The sequence below is a fragment of the Salvelinus sp. IW2-2015 genome, linkage group LG15, assembly GCF_002910315.2.
Source record: "Salvelinus sp. IW2-2015 linkage group LG15, ASM291031v2, whole genome shotgun sequence".
Lineage (NCBI taxonomy): Eukaryota > Metazoa > Chordata > Actinopteri > Salmoniformes > Salmonidae > Salvelinus > Salvelinus sp. IW2-2015.
In genome coordinates this window covers 9,879,994-9,899,622 of record NC_036855.1, presented here as the reverse complement: position 1 = coordinate 9,899,622, position 19,629 = coordinate 9,879,994, and the positions used below count along the sequence as shown (strand labels likewise).

At 41.4% G+C, this 19,629-nt stretch overlaps 1 protein-coding gene across 1 annotated transcript in view; it reads left to right on the top strand.

The window, feature by feature from the left end:
* The window catches only part of LOC111975118 (snRNA-activating protein complex subunit 4-like), a 29,457-nt gene extending 10,404 nt beyond the window's left edge, over nt 1-19,053 (top strand). Inside the window, exons 2-25 of the mRNA XM_024003295.2 lie at nt 1,503-1,643; nt 1,792-1,832; nt 1,920-1,998; nt 2,152-2,183; nt 2,296-2,436; nt 2,928-3,053; nt 3,142-3,220; nt 3,318-3,399; nt 3,590-3,691; nt 3,933-4,005; nt 4,105-4,269; nt 4,548-4,698; nt 5,078-5,184; nt 5,336-5,430; nt 8,660-8,751; nt 8,858-8,943; nt 9,035-9,490; nt 9,926-10,015; nt 11,766-11,946; nt 14,780-14,850; nt 15,231-15,287; nt 16,398-16,437; nt 16,951-18,515; nt 18,620-19,053. Coding sequence (XP_023859063.1) covers nt 1,517-1,643; nt 1,792-1,832; nt 1,920-1,998; nt 2,152-2,183; nt 2,296-2,436; nt 2,928-3,053; nt 3,142-3,220; nt 3,318-3,399; nt 3,590-3,691; nt 3,933-4,005; nt 4,105-4,269; nt 4,548-4,698; nt 5,078-5,184; nt 5,336-5,430; nt 8,660-8,751; nt 8,858-8,943; nt 9,035-9,490; nt 9,926-10,015; nt 11,766-11,946; nt 14,780-14,850; nt 15,231-15,287; nt 16,398-16,437; nt 16,951-18,515; nt 18,620-18,715 — 4,134 coding nt within the window. The 5' untranslated portion in view covers nt 1,503-1,516 and the 3' untranslated portion in view covers nt 18,716-19,053. The remainder of the gene's footprint in view (nt 1-1,502; nt 1,644-1,791; nt 1,833-1,919; nt 1,999-2,151; nt 2,184-2,295; nt 2,437-2,927; nt 3,054-3,141; nt 3,221-3,317; nt 3,400-3,589; nt 3,692-3,932; nt 4,006-4,104; nt 4,270-4,547; nt 4,699-5,077; nt 5,185-5,335; nt 5,431-8,659; nt 8,752-8,857; nt 8,944-9,034; nt 9,491-9,925; nt 10,016-11,765; nt 11,947-14,779; nt 14,851-15,230; nt 15,288-16,397; nt 16,438-16,950; nt 18,516-18,619) is intronic.
* Nucleotides 19,054-19,629: the final 576 nt, after the last annotated feature.

Here is a 19,629-nt window from a genome sequence, read left to right as displayed (position 1 = left end):
GGACTCTTAGCAAAAGTCCCAGCCAGAAGATACTATCGTCAATAGGCACTAAAGGTACAGTGCATTCAGAAAGTAATCAGACCCCTTGACTTTTTACACATTTTGTTACGTTGTAGTCTTACTCTAAAATTGATTAAATTGTTTTTACTTAATACATCTAATTACAATACCCCATAATAAAATAAAGCAAAGACAGTTTTTTATTTTTAGCAAACTTATCACATTTACATAATTATTCAGACCCTTTACTCAGTACTTTGTTGAAGCACATTTGGCAGCGATTAAAACCTAGAGTTTCTCCAATTCTTCTTTGCAGATCCTCTCAAGCTCTGTCAGGTTGGATGGGGAGCGTCACAGCTATTTTCAGGTCTCGCCAGAGATATTCGATTGGGTTCAAGTCCACATGTGACGCTTGGCATTCAGGCCAAAGAGTTCAATCTTGGTTTCATCAGACCAGACAGCTGCCTTTTGGCAAACTCCAAGCGGGCTGTCATGTGTTTTTTATTGAGGAGTGGCTTCCGTCTGGCCACTCTACCATAAAGACCTGATTGGTGGAGTGCTGCAGAGATGGTTGTCCTTCTGGAACGTTCACCCATCTCCACAGAGGAACTCTGGAGCTCTGTCAGAGTGACCATCGGGTTCTTGGTCACCTCCCTGACCTAGGCCCTTCTTCCCTGATGGCTCAGTTTGGCCAGGCGGCCCACTCTAGGAAGAGTCTTGGTGGTTCAAACTTCTTCCATTTAAGAATGATGGAGGCCACTGTGTTCTTGGAGACCTTCAATGCTACAGACATTTTTTGGTACCCTTTCCCAGATCTGTGCCTCGACATAATCCTGTCTCGGAGCTCTTACTGACAATTCCTTCGACCTCATGGCTTGGTTTTTGCTGTGACATACACTGTCAAATGTGGAACCTTATGTAGACAGTTATGTGCCTTTCCAAATTATGTCCAATCATTTGAATTTACCACAGGTGGACTCCACAATCAAGTTGTAGAAACATCTCAAGGATGATCAATGGAAACAGGATGCACCTGAGCTCAATTTCGTGTCTCATAGCAAAGGGTCTGAATACTTATGTAAATAAGATTTCTGGTTTAAAATTTTAGTACATTTGCAAACATTTCAAAAAATCTGTTTATTCTTTGTCTTTATGGGGTATTGTCTGTAGATTGATGAGGATTTTTCTTTTTTTTGTTAATCCGTTTTAGGACAATGCTGTAACGTAACAAAATGCGGGAAATTTTGCTGAATAATTTCTGAATGCACTTATGTTAGCGTCTATGAATGGGTTACAAACAGTACCTATTCTGTAACTCCCATTAATGGAAACCAAACATCTTTGTTTAAATCACATTATCTGGTGTAACAATCTGTAGCTATGTTGTTACTAGTGTAATGTTTAGGTTAACTTAACTAGCTAGCTACTGTATTTTCAGTGTAATTTGTGCTGTTAGCTGATCCCTGGTTTTGTTATCATTCATTACCCGTTGTTTTTAAAAGGTGCCTCATTCATTATGTCCTCGGATGACCTTCTTGCACAGAGGGAGAGAATCGAACGCCAGATTTTGGCGCTGGAGCAAAACCTTGGACCCGAAAGCAATTCCGGCATTGAACTACTATCTTCAGATAGTTGTGCATCTGGTTGGTATCTAAAGCATGTTAAAACATTGTTGCAGTGGGCTTGTATAGAGAGGACACCCTGACTCCTGCACTAATCATAGAATACAATTTAGCCTTCAAAACTCCTTGGCATGCTTCTTAAATCTGTAATTTTTTTCACTGCTGTCAGATGATGGATCAGACGACAATGCTTCTCAACCAGAAGATTTGGTAAGACTTATTGACATCACCAATATTACCTTGTGACCATGATTTATTTCAGGTGATTTGAGAAATAATGTCAACCTGCTCTTCTAGGGTCCTCTGGGGAACCTGGAGGCAGAGCGGGAGCGAATACAGAGAGAGATTGAAGAGTTGGAGTGCACTCTTGGTCCAGGTGCATTTAATGCTGTGATTCTGTCAGGGAGCCAAGGCCCTTGCCTTGTGTTGTTTCGACAGGTTATTCATTGTTTCATGGATTTAAGTTTTCCTGCTAGTATACATTTATACCGGGAGTGAGTGTGACCCCTTTTATAATGTGTTGAAACAGATGTGGATGGCCAAGGAAGTGCAACAGAATTGGTTAGTATTGATTAGCATTTTCACAATTCCAGCACTCCAGTTTTCAGTTTGTCACATGATGTAAGGTTACTGTAACATGGCCTTGCGCTATCCTTTCTCCCATGTCTGGTAGAGCGAAGAGGACAGTGCTGAGGAGCTGGACCTACCCCAGAACACAGATACATGTCTGCAAATTAACCTGGTTTATCAGGAAGTGTTGAAAGAGAAATTAGAGGACCTGGAGCGACTGTTAACAGACAATCAACAGCAACAAGTAAGAGACCAATAACTAATAGCCCACAGCTTCTCTTAAAGTGTTGTAACTTTAATGTGTTACAGAGTTGATGTTTAAGTTAATTCATTGAGCTGTATCTAAAGATATTTCTTTACAGTTATTTACATATGTAATTGTATTGGTTAGTATTGAATTACGCTTTTGACTGCAAGTTCCAGAATGCCTTGCGACAGGAAGTAGAGWGWRMRCGCKMKWKWWRWGYRMWWWWMASRKGWKWWTWYKKKYKSCTYYKYWSYRSYAKCWTSYTRGCATTGCTTTGTAGAATCTAAAGTTGTTAAATGTAACGTGATCAAGAATTATTACTAAAAGAAGCTTTCATATCAAACCCGACGTCCCGAGTCATTACTTTGAAGATAGTTATTCTATATAAAGGTGCAGTCTGAAATCTGTTCAATTAATCTTTTCAAGTTTTTGCTCTGAGCTGTGCAATGTCCATGCGATGTAATAATTTTTGTTGTTTTTCCCTACAGAAAGAGATTATGTCTCAGCTATCTGGCACAGGAACTCCCCAGGCTACCACATCTGGAGAACCCACACTGAAGCTTTTCTTGGGGAGCTTTCTGAAGCCCTATTTCAGAGATAAAGTCACATTTCTGGTAGGGATGAGTTCTGATTCAGTACAATATGAGCATGGTCAAGGGGTTATACCTACATGATTTTACATTGCCTCTCTAATTCCCACAGGGCCCACCCGCTGATCCAGAAACCAGGGAGAAGATGAGTAAAAGAATCAGACCTACTGACGACGTCAAGATGAAAAGATGTGAGCCTAAAAATAATAATTGTTAGACCTTAGTCCTCCTTGCATCCTTGTTAAGTGACATCACCATTATCGGAGAGTGACTTTAAATATTTTTCAGGGGAGGGGTGGCAGAAGACTCTGCTGATAAATGCTGTGGTCAAAGACAGCATGAAACGCATGATACAGCCCAAGCTGTCCAAGTAAGTAAAGGGTGATTGTTTTCCCCTGAATGGTATCTTTTGATAATGGGAATGTCTTATTTGCTACATTTTGAAAATCACAGGAGCAAAACTTCAGATTTTTACATAGGGTTTATGAAATGTAGGTAAACATTTTTAGGATTGGTGTTAACAAATTGGCCTACATGAATGACATGATTTTGTCTCAAAGGGTTGAATACCTTACACAGAAAATGGCCAAAGCTGAAAACGTGGAAAAGCTAATCCTGCGGAAACAAATCACTGAAATTGAAAAGGACATTGAGGCCATCGGGTGATTACCATCAACTATTTTACGGGAAATAACAATCTAGCCTATTAATTCCAAGATGACACCGGCTATCTTGTCAGACATGTCTGTTTTGTGTTTGTTCTCACTTTACATGAAGAGATTAAATGGATTGAATTGTTTAATCCATACATTACAATTAATGTTCATAGACTCCAACTCCTTTTGTGGTTCTTGAGTCAAACCATTGCTATATAACTGTTGCCGGATCTGCTTTCCCTTGCAGTGCACTGAAGGAGGATGAGCTGATGGGTGGCCGCTATGATGACCATGACTGGCAAAAGATTTCCAATATTGATGTGGGTCGAGTAACTGCTGTCTTCTCCTCCATTCATGTGTTTGTTTTGCTATTGTTAAAAAGGCTTAAATGTTGATGCTAACATCTTATTCCTATCCAGTTTGAAGCCATCCGTGAAGCAGAGGACATAAAAAGCTTTTGGCAGAACTACCTGCATCCCTCCATTAACAAAGCCAGTTGGAAGGAAGACGAAATTGAGATGCTCAAGAAAGTTGCTGTGAAATATGGGCACCACAACTGGGATCAGATTGCTGATGAACTTGGGGTAAGAGCAGACAATATTGGTCAAATAGCCTCATGATTGTTACGCTCTCCTATCAGTGGGATCCAGAGGTGATATTTCTAGTCCTGATTTGTACAGTTTGATTGATTGGACTTTGTTTAGAGCGAAGTACCTGATACTGAACCGTTAAGTTTCTCGGTAGTAGGTAGGTCAAGTGAAATTCCCTGAACGTCCTAACATGACCAATTTCTTTGAATGTGTAAACTATTCAGGTTTATCCATTCTGAACTCATGTCCTCTCCCCTGTCTGTCACACACAGACCAACAGGACAGCCTTCATGTGTCTCCAGACATACCAACGCTACATCTGCACCGACTTCAAGAGGAGGATGTGGGGCAGAGTGGAGGATGACATCCTTAGAGAGCTGGTGGAGAAGATGCGGATAGGGAACTACATCCCTTACACCCAGAGTAAGTCCCCACCACCTAATGTACACCTTGGCTTTTACTCATCATCTATGTTATTGTTGGTGCACATCGATGACAGTTGTTATTGTTGTCCCCAGCTATGTCCCCTTCTTTGTAAGGCTCCAGTAGGAGCGTGAATTGATAACTGATGAAATTGTATGCACTCACTACTGTAAATCGCTCTGGACAAGAGGGTCTGCTAAATGACAAAAATAGAAATGAAAAGCTCTCAGGATACTGTCCACTGCTCTACTCTACTGATTTTTCTCTTTAGAAAAAGTGCTTGTTCAATACAAGATACTGTAGCTTGTCATGGTAGTGCATCATGTGTTGGGTTCTGGGAATTCAGCTTGCTTTCTCCATGATTTCTGTTGTACTCCAGTCTCCTATTTCATGGAGGGCCGGGATTCATGCCAGCTGATGTATCGGTGGACTCAGGTTCTGGACCCCACCCTCACGAAAGGCTATTGGTCTAAAGAAGAAGATGAGGTATGGTCAGGAGGATTTTTGGCTTTTTTGTTGGCAATAGTATCTTTAGCTTCATCTAATCTGTTCCAAGGACATTTTGTGATGTCCCCATATGTACAGTATAAATATTTGATAATATAAGTTGTGCTCTGATTTTTGTATGTTGTTGCAGATGCTACTGAGAGCAGTGGCTAAACACGGGGCGGGGAACTGGTGGAAGATGCGTCAGGATGTGCCTGGCAGAAATGATGGCCAGTGTAGGGACAGGTGAGGACTAATATTGACTCTGCTCGATAGAGCCAACGCATTGACCAAACTCTCACGACATTCACTGACAGTGAATGCACTTCATGATGAAGTATAATGACCATCCTGTGTCTCTTTACTTGGACTAAGAAAATACACTTTGACACTGTCAAGAAGCATTATGACCATCATAATCATATACAGTGGGGCAAAAAAGTATTTAGTCAGCCACCAATTGTGCAAGTTCTCCCACTTAAAAAGATGAGAGAGGCCTCTATTTTCATCATAGGTACACTTCAACTATGACAGACAAAATGAGGAAAAAAAATCCTGAAAATCACATTGTAGGATTTTTAATGAATGTATTTGCAAATTATGGTGGAAAATAAGTATTTGGTCAATAACAAAAGTTTATCTCAATACTTTGTTATATACCCTTTGTTGGCAATGACAGAGGTCAAACGTTTTCTGTAGGTCTTCACAAGGTTTTCACACACTGTTGCTGGTATTWTGGCCCATTCCTCCATGCAGATCTCCTCTAGAGCAGTGATGTTTTGGGGCTGTTGCTGGGCAACACGGACTTTCAACTCCCTCCAAAGATTTTCTATGGGGYTGAGATCTGGAGACTGGCTAGGCCACTCCAGGACCTTGAAATKCTTCTTACGAAGCCAMTCCTTCGTTGCCCGGGCRGTGTGTTTGGGATCATTGTCATGCTGAAAGACCCAGCCACGTTTCATCTTCAATGCCCTTGCTGATGGAAGGAGGTTTTCACTCAAAATCTCACGATACATGGCCCCATTCATTCATTCTTTCCTTTACACGGATCAGTCGTCCTGGTCCCTTTGCAGAAAAACAGCCCCAAAGCATGATGTTTCCACCCCCATGCTTCACAGTAGGTATGGTGTTCTTTGGATGCAACTCAGCATTCTTTGTCCTCCAAACACGACGAGTTGAGTTTTTACCAAAAAGTTATATTTTGGTTTCATCTGACCATATGACATTCTCCCAATCCTCTTCTGGATCATCCAAATGCTCTCTAGCAAACTTCAGACGGGCCTGGACATGTACTGGCTTAAGCAGGAGGACACGTCTGGCACTGCAGGATTTGAGTCCCTGGTGGCGTAGTGTGTTACTGATGGTAGGCTTTGTTACTTTGGTCCCAGCTCTCTGCAGGTCATTCACTAGGTCCCCCCGTGTGGTTCTGGGATTTYTGCTCACCGTTCTTGTGATCATTTTGACCCCACGGGGTGAGATCTTGCGTGGAGCCCCAGATCGAGGGAGATTATCAGTGGTCTTGTATGTCTTCCATTTCCTAATAATTGCTCCCACAGTTGATTTCTTCAAACCAAGCTGCTTACTTATTGCAGATTCAGTCTTCCCAGCCTGGTGCAGGTCTACAATTTTGTTTCTGGTGTCCTTTGATAGCTCTTTGGTCTTGGCCATAGTGGAGTTTGGAGTGTGACTGTTTGAGGTTGTGGACAGGTGTCTTTTATACTGATAACAAGTTCAAACAGGTGCCATTAATACAGGTAACGAGTGGAGGACAGAGGAGCCTCTTAAAGAAGAAGTTACAGGTCTGTGAGAGCCAGAAATCTTGCTTGTTTGTAGGTGACCAAATACTTATTTTYCACCATAATTTGCAAATAAATCCTACAATGTGATTTTCTGGGTTCTTTTTCCTCATTTTGTCTGTCATAGTTGAAGTGTACCTATGATGAAAATTACAGGCCTCTCTCATCTTTTTAAGTGGGAGAACTTGCACAATTGGTGGCTGACTAAATACTTTTTTGCCCCACTGTATAAGCCAGATAGGCCTATCACATACATGCCCTTATGTCAGTCAGCAGTCAAAAAGAGGGTGTCTAGTCCTGCTCCTGCATTCATCCCAGTCATCAGTAACAGAGCACTGGGCTAGGTGCATGTCTGACATCAATTTGTATGCAATTACAATGATAATTTAAAATGGTCAATTTCAGAAAATATTTTATAGCAAACATATTACTGACAAGTAGGCTATGGTGAAATGGAATGTTTTGCCATGTTTGGTAGGTTTTGTGGGTTTTCACACTCTTATGTATGTGGCATAACCTTCCATAAAATAATGCAATATAGTCACAACAGGTCTAAATATCATAAGTGTTATGACCATATTATGACAAGTTATGTAGCTGTTATGACATGGTTATGATGACTGTCACAATGTGTTATGACGCTGGGCGTCAAGTTAAGTGTTGCCTTTATTCCCCCTTCAGACAAAATATTTTTTAAATTCTGCTAAAATTACACAACACCAAAAAAATGGATGAGCATGCTTTGTAATGTTTCTAAAACAAATGTATTACTAGTAAGACGTAACGTGGTATATTGTTTAATTTCATTTTTTTGTGACCGGAGTCTTTTTAACCAAAATATCACAGATGAGACAAAAAATGAGGTTACCATGGTAGTGCGACTCCAGTTATGTTTGTGCCTGTGAGAGTCTGACTAGTAGAAGCGTTGTCTTCTCTTCCCTAGCAGTTGAAACTCAAACATAGAAAAACAATGTAAATAGCCAAGAAACACAAGGACAAAATCTCACTTCAGTAGATTTTGGTTTCAAGTAAATTAGACCAACTTTTATGCCTGTGCGCAGTGCTTCTAAAAATGAATCTGTCACTCAGCTCTTTACATGCGCACAGTCCCCAGCCAGGCAGTATTGCAGCTCGAAGTGCAATAGGCTGTATAGGATTCGTAGTTTGACTATGTGCGACTAATTTACCAGCTATGAAACTAAACGGCAGAAATACTTTGAAAACAGCTACTGCATCGTTTATTTGACTATAAATGTGATCATACTTGACTATTTTTATTCACAAATGCGAGTGAAATGCTCACACTGGGGAGCCCTGACCACCCGCCAACATGGCTGGTGAAATAGACATCTCAAACGCCAATGCCAAAATCTACCCGCAGGTGGCGGGGTGTTAATTTTAGACCCTGCAGCCATCGTATATCAGATCGTATATCACGGTATGACAAAAATATTTTTACTACTCTACGTTGGTAACCAGTTTATAATAGCAATAAGGCACCTCAGGGGTTTGTATTATATGGCCAATATACCACGGCTAAGCGCTGTATCCAGGCACTCCGCGTTGCATTGTGTGTAAGAAAAGCCCTTAGCCGTGGTATATTGGCCATATACTACACCCCTCGGGCCTTGCTTAATTAGAACATACGGTCACTGACAAACCTCTGTTTCATTCTGTAGGTATGTGGACGTCCTGATTGGGAACGTGAAGAAGGGGCCATTTGACGAGGAGGAAAAGGCGCAACTTCGACAATTGGTGGAGAAATATGGACGTAGGAACTGCTATAGAAAGCTGACTCGCATAGAAAATATATCAAAAGAATCAGGTTACCTTTCTTGATAATCAGGTCTAACAGTTTATTTTATCCTTTTCTATAGGTAAATGGGCTAAGATAGCTGCTGAAATGCCTAACAGAATTGACTGCCAGGTCCTTCAACAGTGGAGGAGAATGACAGGGTACAAGGTGAGTGTTGACTATGTAGCCTTATTGTCCTTCTCAACTCAGTCTGTGACACTGGACATACAGTTAATTACTCTCTTATTTTTGTAAACAGCCCAGACCTCGGCGGGACAGAAGTAGAAGAGGATTGCAGAGGAGAAAGGCAGTGGCTGTGAGGAGCATCAAGAGTAGGCTGAAGAGGCTAGACGATGATGTGCACTCAAGCGCCGATGAAGAGGAGAGCGTCAAGATGGAATTTATGGACAGTGACGACGAGAAGAAACAGAAGTTCTTTGAACTGTACGAATCTGATCAGGAAAGTGACATTTTTGAAGACTACACCCAACCAGACATGGAGCAATGGATCCCCATGCGAGAGAAGCAGTTTGAAGGGATGGTGAGGATTGTGATGGTTGAACGGCCCAGCAAGTACACAACGCAAGAGCAGGCAGCGACGGACAGCCAGGCCGCAGCACGCAAGTTCATGGTGGTACGCTCCACCGTCCTGGACCGCTTTGGCAAGCCTGCTGCCACTGTCATTGGACAAAACCCCCCAATCCTGGCAAAGAAGGTACCAGCATTTATTTATTAACAGTCATGTGATTCGTTGCACCATTATGTGTATAGCGTATGCAGATTTTGAACACCCATCCCTAGACGGGCCTTTATGAAGTTGTCAACTTAAAATGAATGCAACCATTGTAATTTTGTTCCCAAATACCACCATCATAAAGCAGAGACTAGATCTGCATCAGTAACCATAGCTACATATTAACTTAATCTGAATGTATCACAAAATGGGATCACTAGGCAGTTAACATTTAATAAACATTCAATCATTCATCAGCTGTGTAGCTCATTTTAAAGTGAGTCTCTTTGTTTATTAACTCAGAAATATGATTTTTATTTTAGAATATGTAGTAAAGTTAGCTGGCTAACCGATTGATTCCTGCTTTGACTTAAGTAAAGCAGCATGTGACATTCTCTGTATGTGTTCCTTCTAAAGGATTGCAACAGTGACCTGGCCATGCTCCAGGTATGCTATGGAGAGGTGAGGAACCTGATCACTTGGAAGAAAACAAATGCCACAAAACATGTAAGTCACCAGGTGACACTCAAAAATTACAACAATATTTTCATTTAGCCTCTCTTTATGTGGTGAAACAGAGACTGTTTCATACAAATAAATATAGTAAAAGCTTGAATCTATGTAAGAACAGTGTGTTAAAATAGTTGTGTGCTCTAAGGTTTCATTGCATAGCCTATCTAGCTCAATCGATGATGGAGATTGAGCTTTGTTAATACAGAGGTCTTCTTCTCATAAAGCCTGTGATGTGTGTCTTCTGTTTTCTATGTACAGTACCAGTCAAAAGTTTGGACACACCTACTCATTCAAGGGTTTTTCTTTATTTTTACTTTTTTCTACATTGTAGAATAATAGTGAAGACATCTAAACTATGAAATAACACATACCGAATCATGTAGTAACCCAAAAAGTGTTAAACAAATCAAAATATATTTGAGATTCTTTAAAGTAGCCACTCTTTGCCTTGATGACAGCTTTGCACACTCATAGCATTCTCTCAACCATCTTCATGAGGTAGTCACCTGGAATGCATTTCAATTAACAGGTCTGCCTTGTTAAAAGTTAATTTGTGGAATTTCTTTCCTTAATGTGTTTGAGCCAATCAGTTGTGTTGTGACAAGGTAGGGGTGGTATACAGAAGATAGCCCTATTTGGTAAAAGAACAAGTCCATATTATGGCAAGAACAGCTCAAATAAGCAAAGAGAAACGACAGTCCATCATTACTTTTAGGACATGAAGGTCAGTCAATGCAGAAAATTTCAAGAACTTTGAACGTTTCTTCAAGTGCAGTCGCAAAAACCATCAAGCGCTATGATGAAACTGGCTCTCATGGGGACCGCCACAGGAAAGGAAGACCTGGATAAGGTCATTAGAGTTAACTGGACCTCAGATTGCATCCCAAATAAATTCTTCACAGAGTGCAAGTAACAGACATATCTCAACATCAACTGTTCAGAATCAGACCTTCATGGTCGAATTGCTGCAAAGAAACCACTACTAAAGGACACCAATAAGAAGAGACTTGCTTGGGCCAAGAAAAACAAGCAATGGCCATTAGACTGGTGGAAATCTGTCCTTTGGTCTGATTCCAAATTTGAGATTTTTGGTTCCAACCGCCGTGGCTTTGTAAGACGCAGAGTAGGTGAACGGATGAACTCCGCATGTGTGGTTCCAACCGTGAAGCATGGAGGAGGAGGTGTGGGGGTGCTTTGCTGTTGACGCTCTCTGTGATTTATTCAAAATTCAAGGCATACTTAACCAGCATGGCTATCACAGCATTACGCCATCCCATCTGGTTTGCGCTTAGTGGGACTTTCATTTGTTTTTCAACAGGACAATGACCCAAAACGCACCTCCAGGCTGTGTAAGGTCTATTTGACCAAGGAGAGTGATGGAGTGCTGGATCAGATGACCTGACCTCCACAATCACCCGACCTCAACCCAATTGAGATGGTTTGGGATGAGTTGTCCCACAGAGTGAAGGAAAAGCAGCCAAAAAGGTCTATGTGGGAACTCCTTCAAGACAGTTGGAAAAGCATTCCTCATGAAGCTGGTTGAGGGAATGCCAAGAGAGTGCAAAGCTGTCATCAAGGCAAAGGGTGGCTACTTTGAAGAATCTCAAATATAAAAAATATTTTGATTTGTGTTATTTCATAGTTTTGATGTCTTCACTATTATTCTACAATGTAAAAAATAAAGAAAAACCCTTGACTGAGTAGGTGTGTCCAAACTTTTGACTGTTACTGTACATGTCTGCAGAAAAACACTGGGTCTACAAGCAGTGACCAGGGGACGCCTCACAATTGCTCAAGGCAAAAGGACTCCTCTGCCAACAGTGAAACCTACACCACTCTCAACTATTCCCTTCAGTTGGCAGTCACTCCCTGGGTGGGCAATGTGCTTATGCCCCCACCAATCTCTTCAAACAAGCTCAGTGAAGGTAATTTATGAGTTGTCACAGGCAATACATCCAAACTTCTCTCAATTGTAGGTAAGTAAAATGAGCTTTCTTGTTGTTAAATAATGGGTTTTGGAAGACTGAACCAAGGACTTGACTTGATCCTGAGTTATATACAGTAAGTGTACAAAACATTACGAACACCTGCTCTTTCCATGCCGTAGAATGACCAGGTTAAAGCTATGATCCCTAAGTGATATCACTTCTTAAATCCACTTCAGTCCGTGTAGATGAAGGGGAGGAGACAGGTTAAAGAAGGATTTTGAAGCCTCAAGACAATTGAGACATGGATTGTGTATGTGTTCCATTCAGAGGGTGAGTATGCAAGACAAAAGATTGAATTGCCTTTGAAAGGGGTATGGTGGTAGTTTGGCCAGGTTTTAAAATGGCTGCTATGTTAGCGCCTTTATTCTATACATGTTGGTGATGTAACAATACGAGAGTGCCTCTGACGGTTCCCTCTGAAATTAGCCACTGTAAACAAGCAAAACAGAGCTGCGAATTTAACATATGTTTTTATTGATTAGCATTCAGGATAATGTGTATCCAAGTCTGTACTGTGTTGTGATGTCAACAAATTGCAAATAAACAGCACAATGCGGAAGCTTCAATTATCACTTAGCAACAGCTATGGAGGAGAAAAGTGCCGCTCTTGGAACATTCAGACATATACCGCATTGGCTAAACTCCATATATACACTGAGTATACCAAACATTAGGAGCACCTTCCTAATATTGAGTTGCACCCCCCCCCCCCTTTTGCCCTCAGATCAGCCTTAATTCATCAGGGCATGGACTCTACACTACCGGTCAAAATATTTAGAACACCTACTCATTCAAAGTTTTTTCTTGATTTTTACTATTTTCTACATTGTAGAATAATAGTGAAGACATCAAAACTATGAAATAACACATATGGAATCATGTAGTAACCAAAAAAGTGTTAAACAAATCAAAATATATTTTATATTTGAGATTCTTAAAATAGCCACCCTTTCCCTTGATGACAGCTTTGCACACTCTTGGCATTCTCTCAACAAGCTTCACCTGGAATGTTTTTCCAACAGTCTTGAAGGAGTTCGCACATATGCTGAGCACTTGTTGACTGCTTTTCCTTCACTCTGCAGTCCAACTCATCACAAACCATCTCAATTTGGTTGAGGTTGGGGGATTGTGGAGGTCAGGTCATCTGATGCAGCACTCAATTACCCTCCTTGGTAAAATAGCCCTTACACAGCCTGGAGGTGTGTTGGGTCATTGACCTGTTGAAAAACAAATGATAGTCCCACTAAGCCCAAACCAGATGGGATGGCGTATCGCTGCAGAAGGCTGTGGTAGCCATGCTGGTTAAGTCTGCCTTTAATTTAGAATTCATCTCAAACAATGTCACCAGCAAAATTCCCCCACACCATAGCACCTCCTCCTCCATGCTTTACGGTGTTAAATACACATGCGGAGATAATCCATACACGCACACCGTGTCTCACAAAGACATGGCGGTTGGAACCAAAAATCTCCAATTTAGACTCCAGACCAAAGGACAAATTTCCACCGATCTAACGTCCATTGCTCGTGTTTCTTGGCCCAAGCAAGTATTTTCTTCTTATTGGTGTCTTTTAGTAGTGGTTTCTTTGCAGCAATTCGACCATGAAGGCCTGATTCACACAGCCTCCTCTGAACAGTTGGTGTTGAGATGTGTCTGTTACTTGAACTCCGAAGCATTTATTTGGGCTGCAAATTCTGATACTGGTAACTCTAATGAGCTTATCCTCTGCAGCAGAGGTAACTCTGGGTCTTCCATTCCTGTGGCGGTCCTCATTAGAGCCAGTTTCATCATAGCGCTTGATGGTTTTTGTGACTGCACTTGAAGAAACGTTCAAAGTTTTTTCGAAATGTTCCATATTGACTGACCTTCATGTCTTAAGGTAGTGATGGACTGCCGTTTCTCTTTGCTTATTTGAGCTGTTCTTGCCATAATATGGACTTGGTATTTTACCAAATAGGGCTATTTTCCGTATACCCCCCCTGTCACAAATCAACGTTTCCTTCTGAAATGCTTTTAAGAAGGAAATAAATGAACTTTTAAGAAGGCACACCTGTTAATTGAAATGCATTCCAGGTGACTGCCTCATGAAGCTGGTTTAGAGAATGCCAAGAGTGTGCAAAGCTGTCATCAAGGCAAAGGGTGGCTATTTTAAGAATCTCAAATATATTTTGATTTGTTTAACACTTTTTTGGTTACTACATGATTCCATATGTGTTATTTCATAGTTTGTCTTCACTATTATTCTACAATGTAGAAAATAGTACAAATAAAGAAAAACCGTTGAATGAGTAGGTGTTTTAAAACTTTTCACCGGTAGTGTACAATGTGTCGAAAGCATTCCATATACTGGCCCATGTTGACTTCAATGCTTCCCACAGTTGTCAAGTTGGCTGGATGTCCTTTGGGTGGTGGACCATTCTTGACACACGGGAAATTGTTGAGCGTGAAAAACCTAGAAGCGTTGCAGTTCTTGACACAAAACGGTGCGCCTGGCGGCACCTACTACCATACCCCGTTCAAAGGGACTTAAGTATTTTGTCTTGCCCATTCACCTTCTGAATGGCAAACATACACAATCCATGTCTAAACTGTCTCAAGGCATAAAAATCCTTTAACTCATCTCCTCTACCCTCCATCTGCACTGATTTTAAGTGGATTTAATAAGTGACATCAAAAGGGGATCATAACTTTCACCTGGTCATGGAAATAGTAGTAATATAGTCAGTGTATATGACTCTAAATTGATCATACTTTCTCTTGTGTTTGTAGCTGACATGGTGCGAGAGAGATCAGAGAGCATTGGACTCTCCATGACCCCAGTGTTCTTGTTCTTTCTGCAGGTAGGGAATGAACCAAGGGGGGGCAACATTTTTATATGAATGAGCACAATAATGCCATTATGTTAGTTGGGTTTTTCTTATGGATGCGAGCGCCTAGGCCTATGCAGAAATTCTGGCAAGTATTCTAATGCTGATAGACAAACACGAATGACTTCAAGCTACATACAGGAAAAATGGAACACATTTTACAACATATGTTCTTTATTGGCATATCGAGAGTGCATGACTAGCTATTATGGTACACAATTAATGCATCATAACCTCAGTCCAGAATATCAAGAAAGGGTTAACTGATAATTCCATATTTTGAATCCATTGTCAGCCGATCCTGATCATATGAACATTTTACATTATGCATTTTCTAATGCGATCTGAAACAGGTCCTCCGTGTGGATGCTGAGGGCTGTAAGCAGATAATTAAAATGCGTAACAAACAAGTGAGTATAATTTACTACACCATTAACAAAAAGTCCTCATACTTTAAAACCTTTACAGTTTTAGGTTTTTGCATCTATAATAATTGCTACTTACTGTGCATTCGGAAAGTATTCAGACCCCTTGACTTTTTCCACATTTTGTTACGTTACAGACTTATTCTAAAATTGATTAAATCATGTTTTCCCTCATCAATCTACACACAATACCCCATAATGACAAAGCGCTAAGTTTTTTTTAGACATTTTTGCCCATTTATAAAAAGAACCATATTTACATAAGTATTCAGACCCTTGCGTGAGATGCGAAATTGAACTCAGGTGCATCCTGTTTCCACTGATCATCCTTGAGATGTTTCTACAACTTGATTGGAGTCCACCTGTCGTAAATTCAATTGATTGGACATGATTTGGAAAGGCACACACATGTCTATATAAGGTCCCACAGTTGACAGTGCATGTCAGAGCAAAAACCAAGCCATGAGGTCGAAGGAATTTTTCGTAGAGCTCCGAGACAAGATTGTGTCGAGGCACAGATCTGGGGAAGGGTACAAAAACATGTATGCAGGGTTGAAGGTCCCAAAGAAAAAAGTGGCCTAAATCATTCTTAAAAGGGAGAAGTTTGGACCCACCAAGACTCTTCCTAGAGCTGGCCGCCTGGCCAAACTGAGCAATCGGGGAGGAGGGTCTTGGGTCAGGGTAGTGACTAACAAACCCGATGGTTACTCTGACAGAGCTCCAGATTTCCTCTGTGGAGATGGGAGAACCTTCCAGAAGGACAACTATCTCAGCAGCACTCCACCAATCAAGCCTTTATGGTAGAGTGGCCAGATGGAATCCACTCAGTAAAATGCACATGACCGCCCTCTTGGAGTTTGCTAAAAAAACAACCTAAAGGACTCTGACCATGAGAAACAAGATTCTCTGGTCTGATGAAACCAAGATTGAACTCTTTGGCCTGAATACGAGAGTGCCTCACTCTTTGGTGAACAATTTAATCAATTTTAGAATAAGGCTGTAAGGTAACCAAAGTAAAGGGGTCTTAATACTTTCCAAATGCACTGTATAAGCAATTTGAACAGAGCAATTGTGATGTCAATTTATCTGTTTCAGGCGGTACTCATGGGACACAGATCTTGGGAAGCGAAACCGGGTAACATATTATGTTTGTATATCGCATTGAATATGTCATACCCTGTGAAAGTGATCTTTACTTCCGTATCGTTTCCCATGCTGTTTTGAATGGGCTTCGTGGTTATTATTTTTTAATTTATGAAAATGCAGCCATTTTAAAATTTATATAAAATTATATTTGTGTTTGTGGATGAATTGACCTCTATCAGATACCTTTTTTATGATGTTTTTGCGCTTGAAGACCAGTGCACTATGTTCCTACGCGTTGAAGACAAAAAAAAATGAACTACAAAAGTTGAGAAACAAGGCTGAGGGGCAGTCACTTCCTTTTTCTGCATGCTCTCGCCACCAAAAATCACTTATTAATTAGCTAAGAGCTTCAGCACCCCGATCAGCGATGGTCAACTGCAAAGTATTTAAAAACAACAAATCTATTCGTTGATATTAAATGTATAATTTATTTTTATAATTGTTGTAATTACACCCATATGTGAATTACGTTTAACATAAATGACTCTTTACTTTATTCTAGCTTTATTCAAAAAAACTAAGCAACGGCATGGTCCCAGAACGGTAGCCAGTATGCTGAACCGGAAGGGAAACGAGCAGCAGAACAGCCAGCAACAGAACAGTCAACTTGTGAAGATGATCCCTCATACCTTTGTCATTGGACAGCCTGTAGTACAGTCCACCCCACATCCTACGGTCCCATTCACTCCAACTTCCAGACAACAACTCATGCCTTCTACACTTACCCAACCCGGACCCTCTACCCCCAGCCGACCCATACCTTCCACCCCCAGCCAACCTATACTCCCTGCTCCTGTCCAATCCTCAACCATAATAGACAGGGTGAATGTTCAGGTAAATGAGAATCTTTCAGCAAAGAAACGCAATCTCAAACCTACTGAGAAATCACAGGCCCCCAAAGAGGTTAAGGATGCTGCAATTGCTAAAAAGTCAGTGGAACAGTCGCCTAAACGCAAGAAAGCCCGTACGCAAAGTCCTCCCAAAGGAAACCTGGTTGGCCAACTTTCTAACATAATTCTGTCCCCTCCACAAACTGCCTGGGTCCTGACGCGCAATGGACTTGTGCCAATCAGTGGCATTGGCATTCAGATGACACCTCAGAATCTACCAGCAAATACTTTTGCACCTGCTTGTCCATCACCTGTTATTATCAACCAGCAAGTCCCTCTAACACTAAATGCTGTTGCAGCACAGGGCTCCTACAATGTGACCCATGTCTGCCCATCTCCCTCTGCGTCATCCATAGCACAGGGAACTGCCTCCCCATCTGTTTTCTCCTCTCCCTCCACCTCCACTACCTTCATAAGCAACACTGCTCCAAGGATGACCAACCCAGTGAACAGCATGAGAATGACTAACCCAGTCCTGCAGACTGTGGCAACCACTGGTCCCCAGCTCAATGCAGTGTCACCTGTTCTCTCTGTTCCCATGAACAAGGTCGTCTCGGCTCCCATTAGACCACAGACTGGCCCGCCACAGGCTTTCGTCCTCAACGTCCCTCCAGGCTCTCTTCCGGCCTCATTCCCTCAGGGAGCCTTCCGAATCATGCAGCTTTACCCCCCTAAACGTGTCCCTCCACCCCGCAATCCAGAAGTAATACAGTTTGATCCCAAGCTGATGTTCATGGAGGACCCGGCCAAAGTGAGCGAGTGGTTGAATGGCAAGAATGGAATTGCGCTTCCGGAGTTGGATGTCACTCTACCCTACCTTCCCCCCTTTGTCAGCAGCCTGAATACTCTGTCGAGTCTCCTGAAATGTAAAATTACATTGGCAATTAGTGCCATGCTGGTCCTGCGCCCAGAGGAGAAAGAAAACCAGGAAGAGGAGCAGCAGGTAGCGGCAATGCGGAGCCTCGTGGCAGAGCGTTTCATCCATAACCCGGGCTACCTCCTCCTGAAGGCTCGCTTCTTGTCTTGTTTCACCATGCCTGCTCTTCTGGCTACTATCAATCCAGTCAAATTCTCCATGTCTCCCACCCCGGACCACAGTGATGTGGAGGAGGAACCTTTCAGGAACCGTCCAGGGATGCAGAACTGTACTTTGTATGAACAGCCAACAACACTCCAGGTGAGTTCAGTCTCAAACCAATCCTCCTTCATATGTTCGATACACGGCCTTTCTGTCCTCTTCTCTCACTGAACCGTCGAGCGGATCTTATGTTCTTTTCTCAGGCCCCTCTGCTAAGCACTGATGGAACAGGATCTCCTGCCACCTTCTTCTCCGGAATCACCACAAGAAATACAAGCTGTGACCAAGACATGGAGTAATTGGAATAGTTTTGGAATGTGTCATCTTATGGGTTAAACCAGGTTTTTGTGTTTAAAAGTTCTTGGCAATTTTGTTGTGATGTCACTGTCATAGGTGTTACTGGAAATAGAAGGTAGCTGTATTCTATGATGTCACTCAATACAGTATAGTTGCTGTTGAAATTGTACTTAATGAATGGTTCATATTTGTACGTGTTTTTGTTCATAATTGAACTATTTACAGTATGTATAAGAATAATTATGTTGACCTGTACATATTTTGTAATAAATCATTCTACTTGTTAATAAATGTGTATACATTGGATCTGCAGAGCACATTGGTCAGATCGACCCTCAACAACCATTATTTTTTTTGCAGACCACATAGTGGTCCCCGAGGGTGACATTTTCATGGTGCATAATAGTTCAAATCTGTGCAGAAAATACTAGCTATAAAACTCATTATATTCTGTCAATGTACTTTATTTTTGGCCAGAAATGTCCTCAAAGGGGTGAACCTTGCCTGTGAATAAATGTTTATTAGCCAGGATGCAAACGTTTATTAGCCTCAAACTAAGGATGCAAATATTTATTAGCCCAAAGGATTATGCCGTTTCCATGAGTGATGCAAAATTCTGGTAACTTTCCCAAAATCCTCAGGTTTTCCAGAAGTCCTGGTTGAAAGATTTTCAGAATCAAGACGGAATAAACAGGAAGTTGTGAATTCTCAAACCACGATTTCTGGAAAAGCTGGGACTTTTGGGAAAGTTACTGGAATTTTGCAACCCTGGTTAAATGGATTAATATTACATTGTGTATATAAACCAGTCAATACTCAAACAAATATTTATAAACAATATTCTCCCTGATGGGCGAGTAACCTGTTTTCTATATTATTTACAATAAATATATTGTACCTTAACTTTAGAAACTAC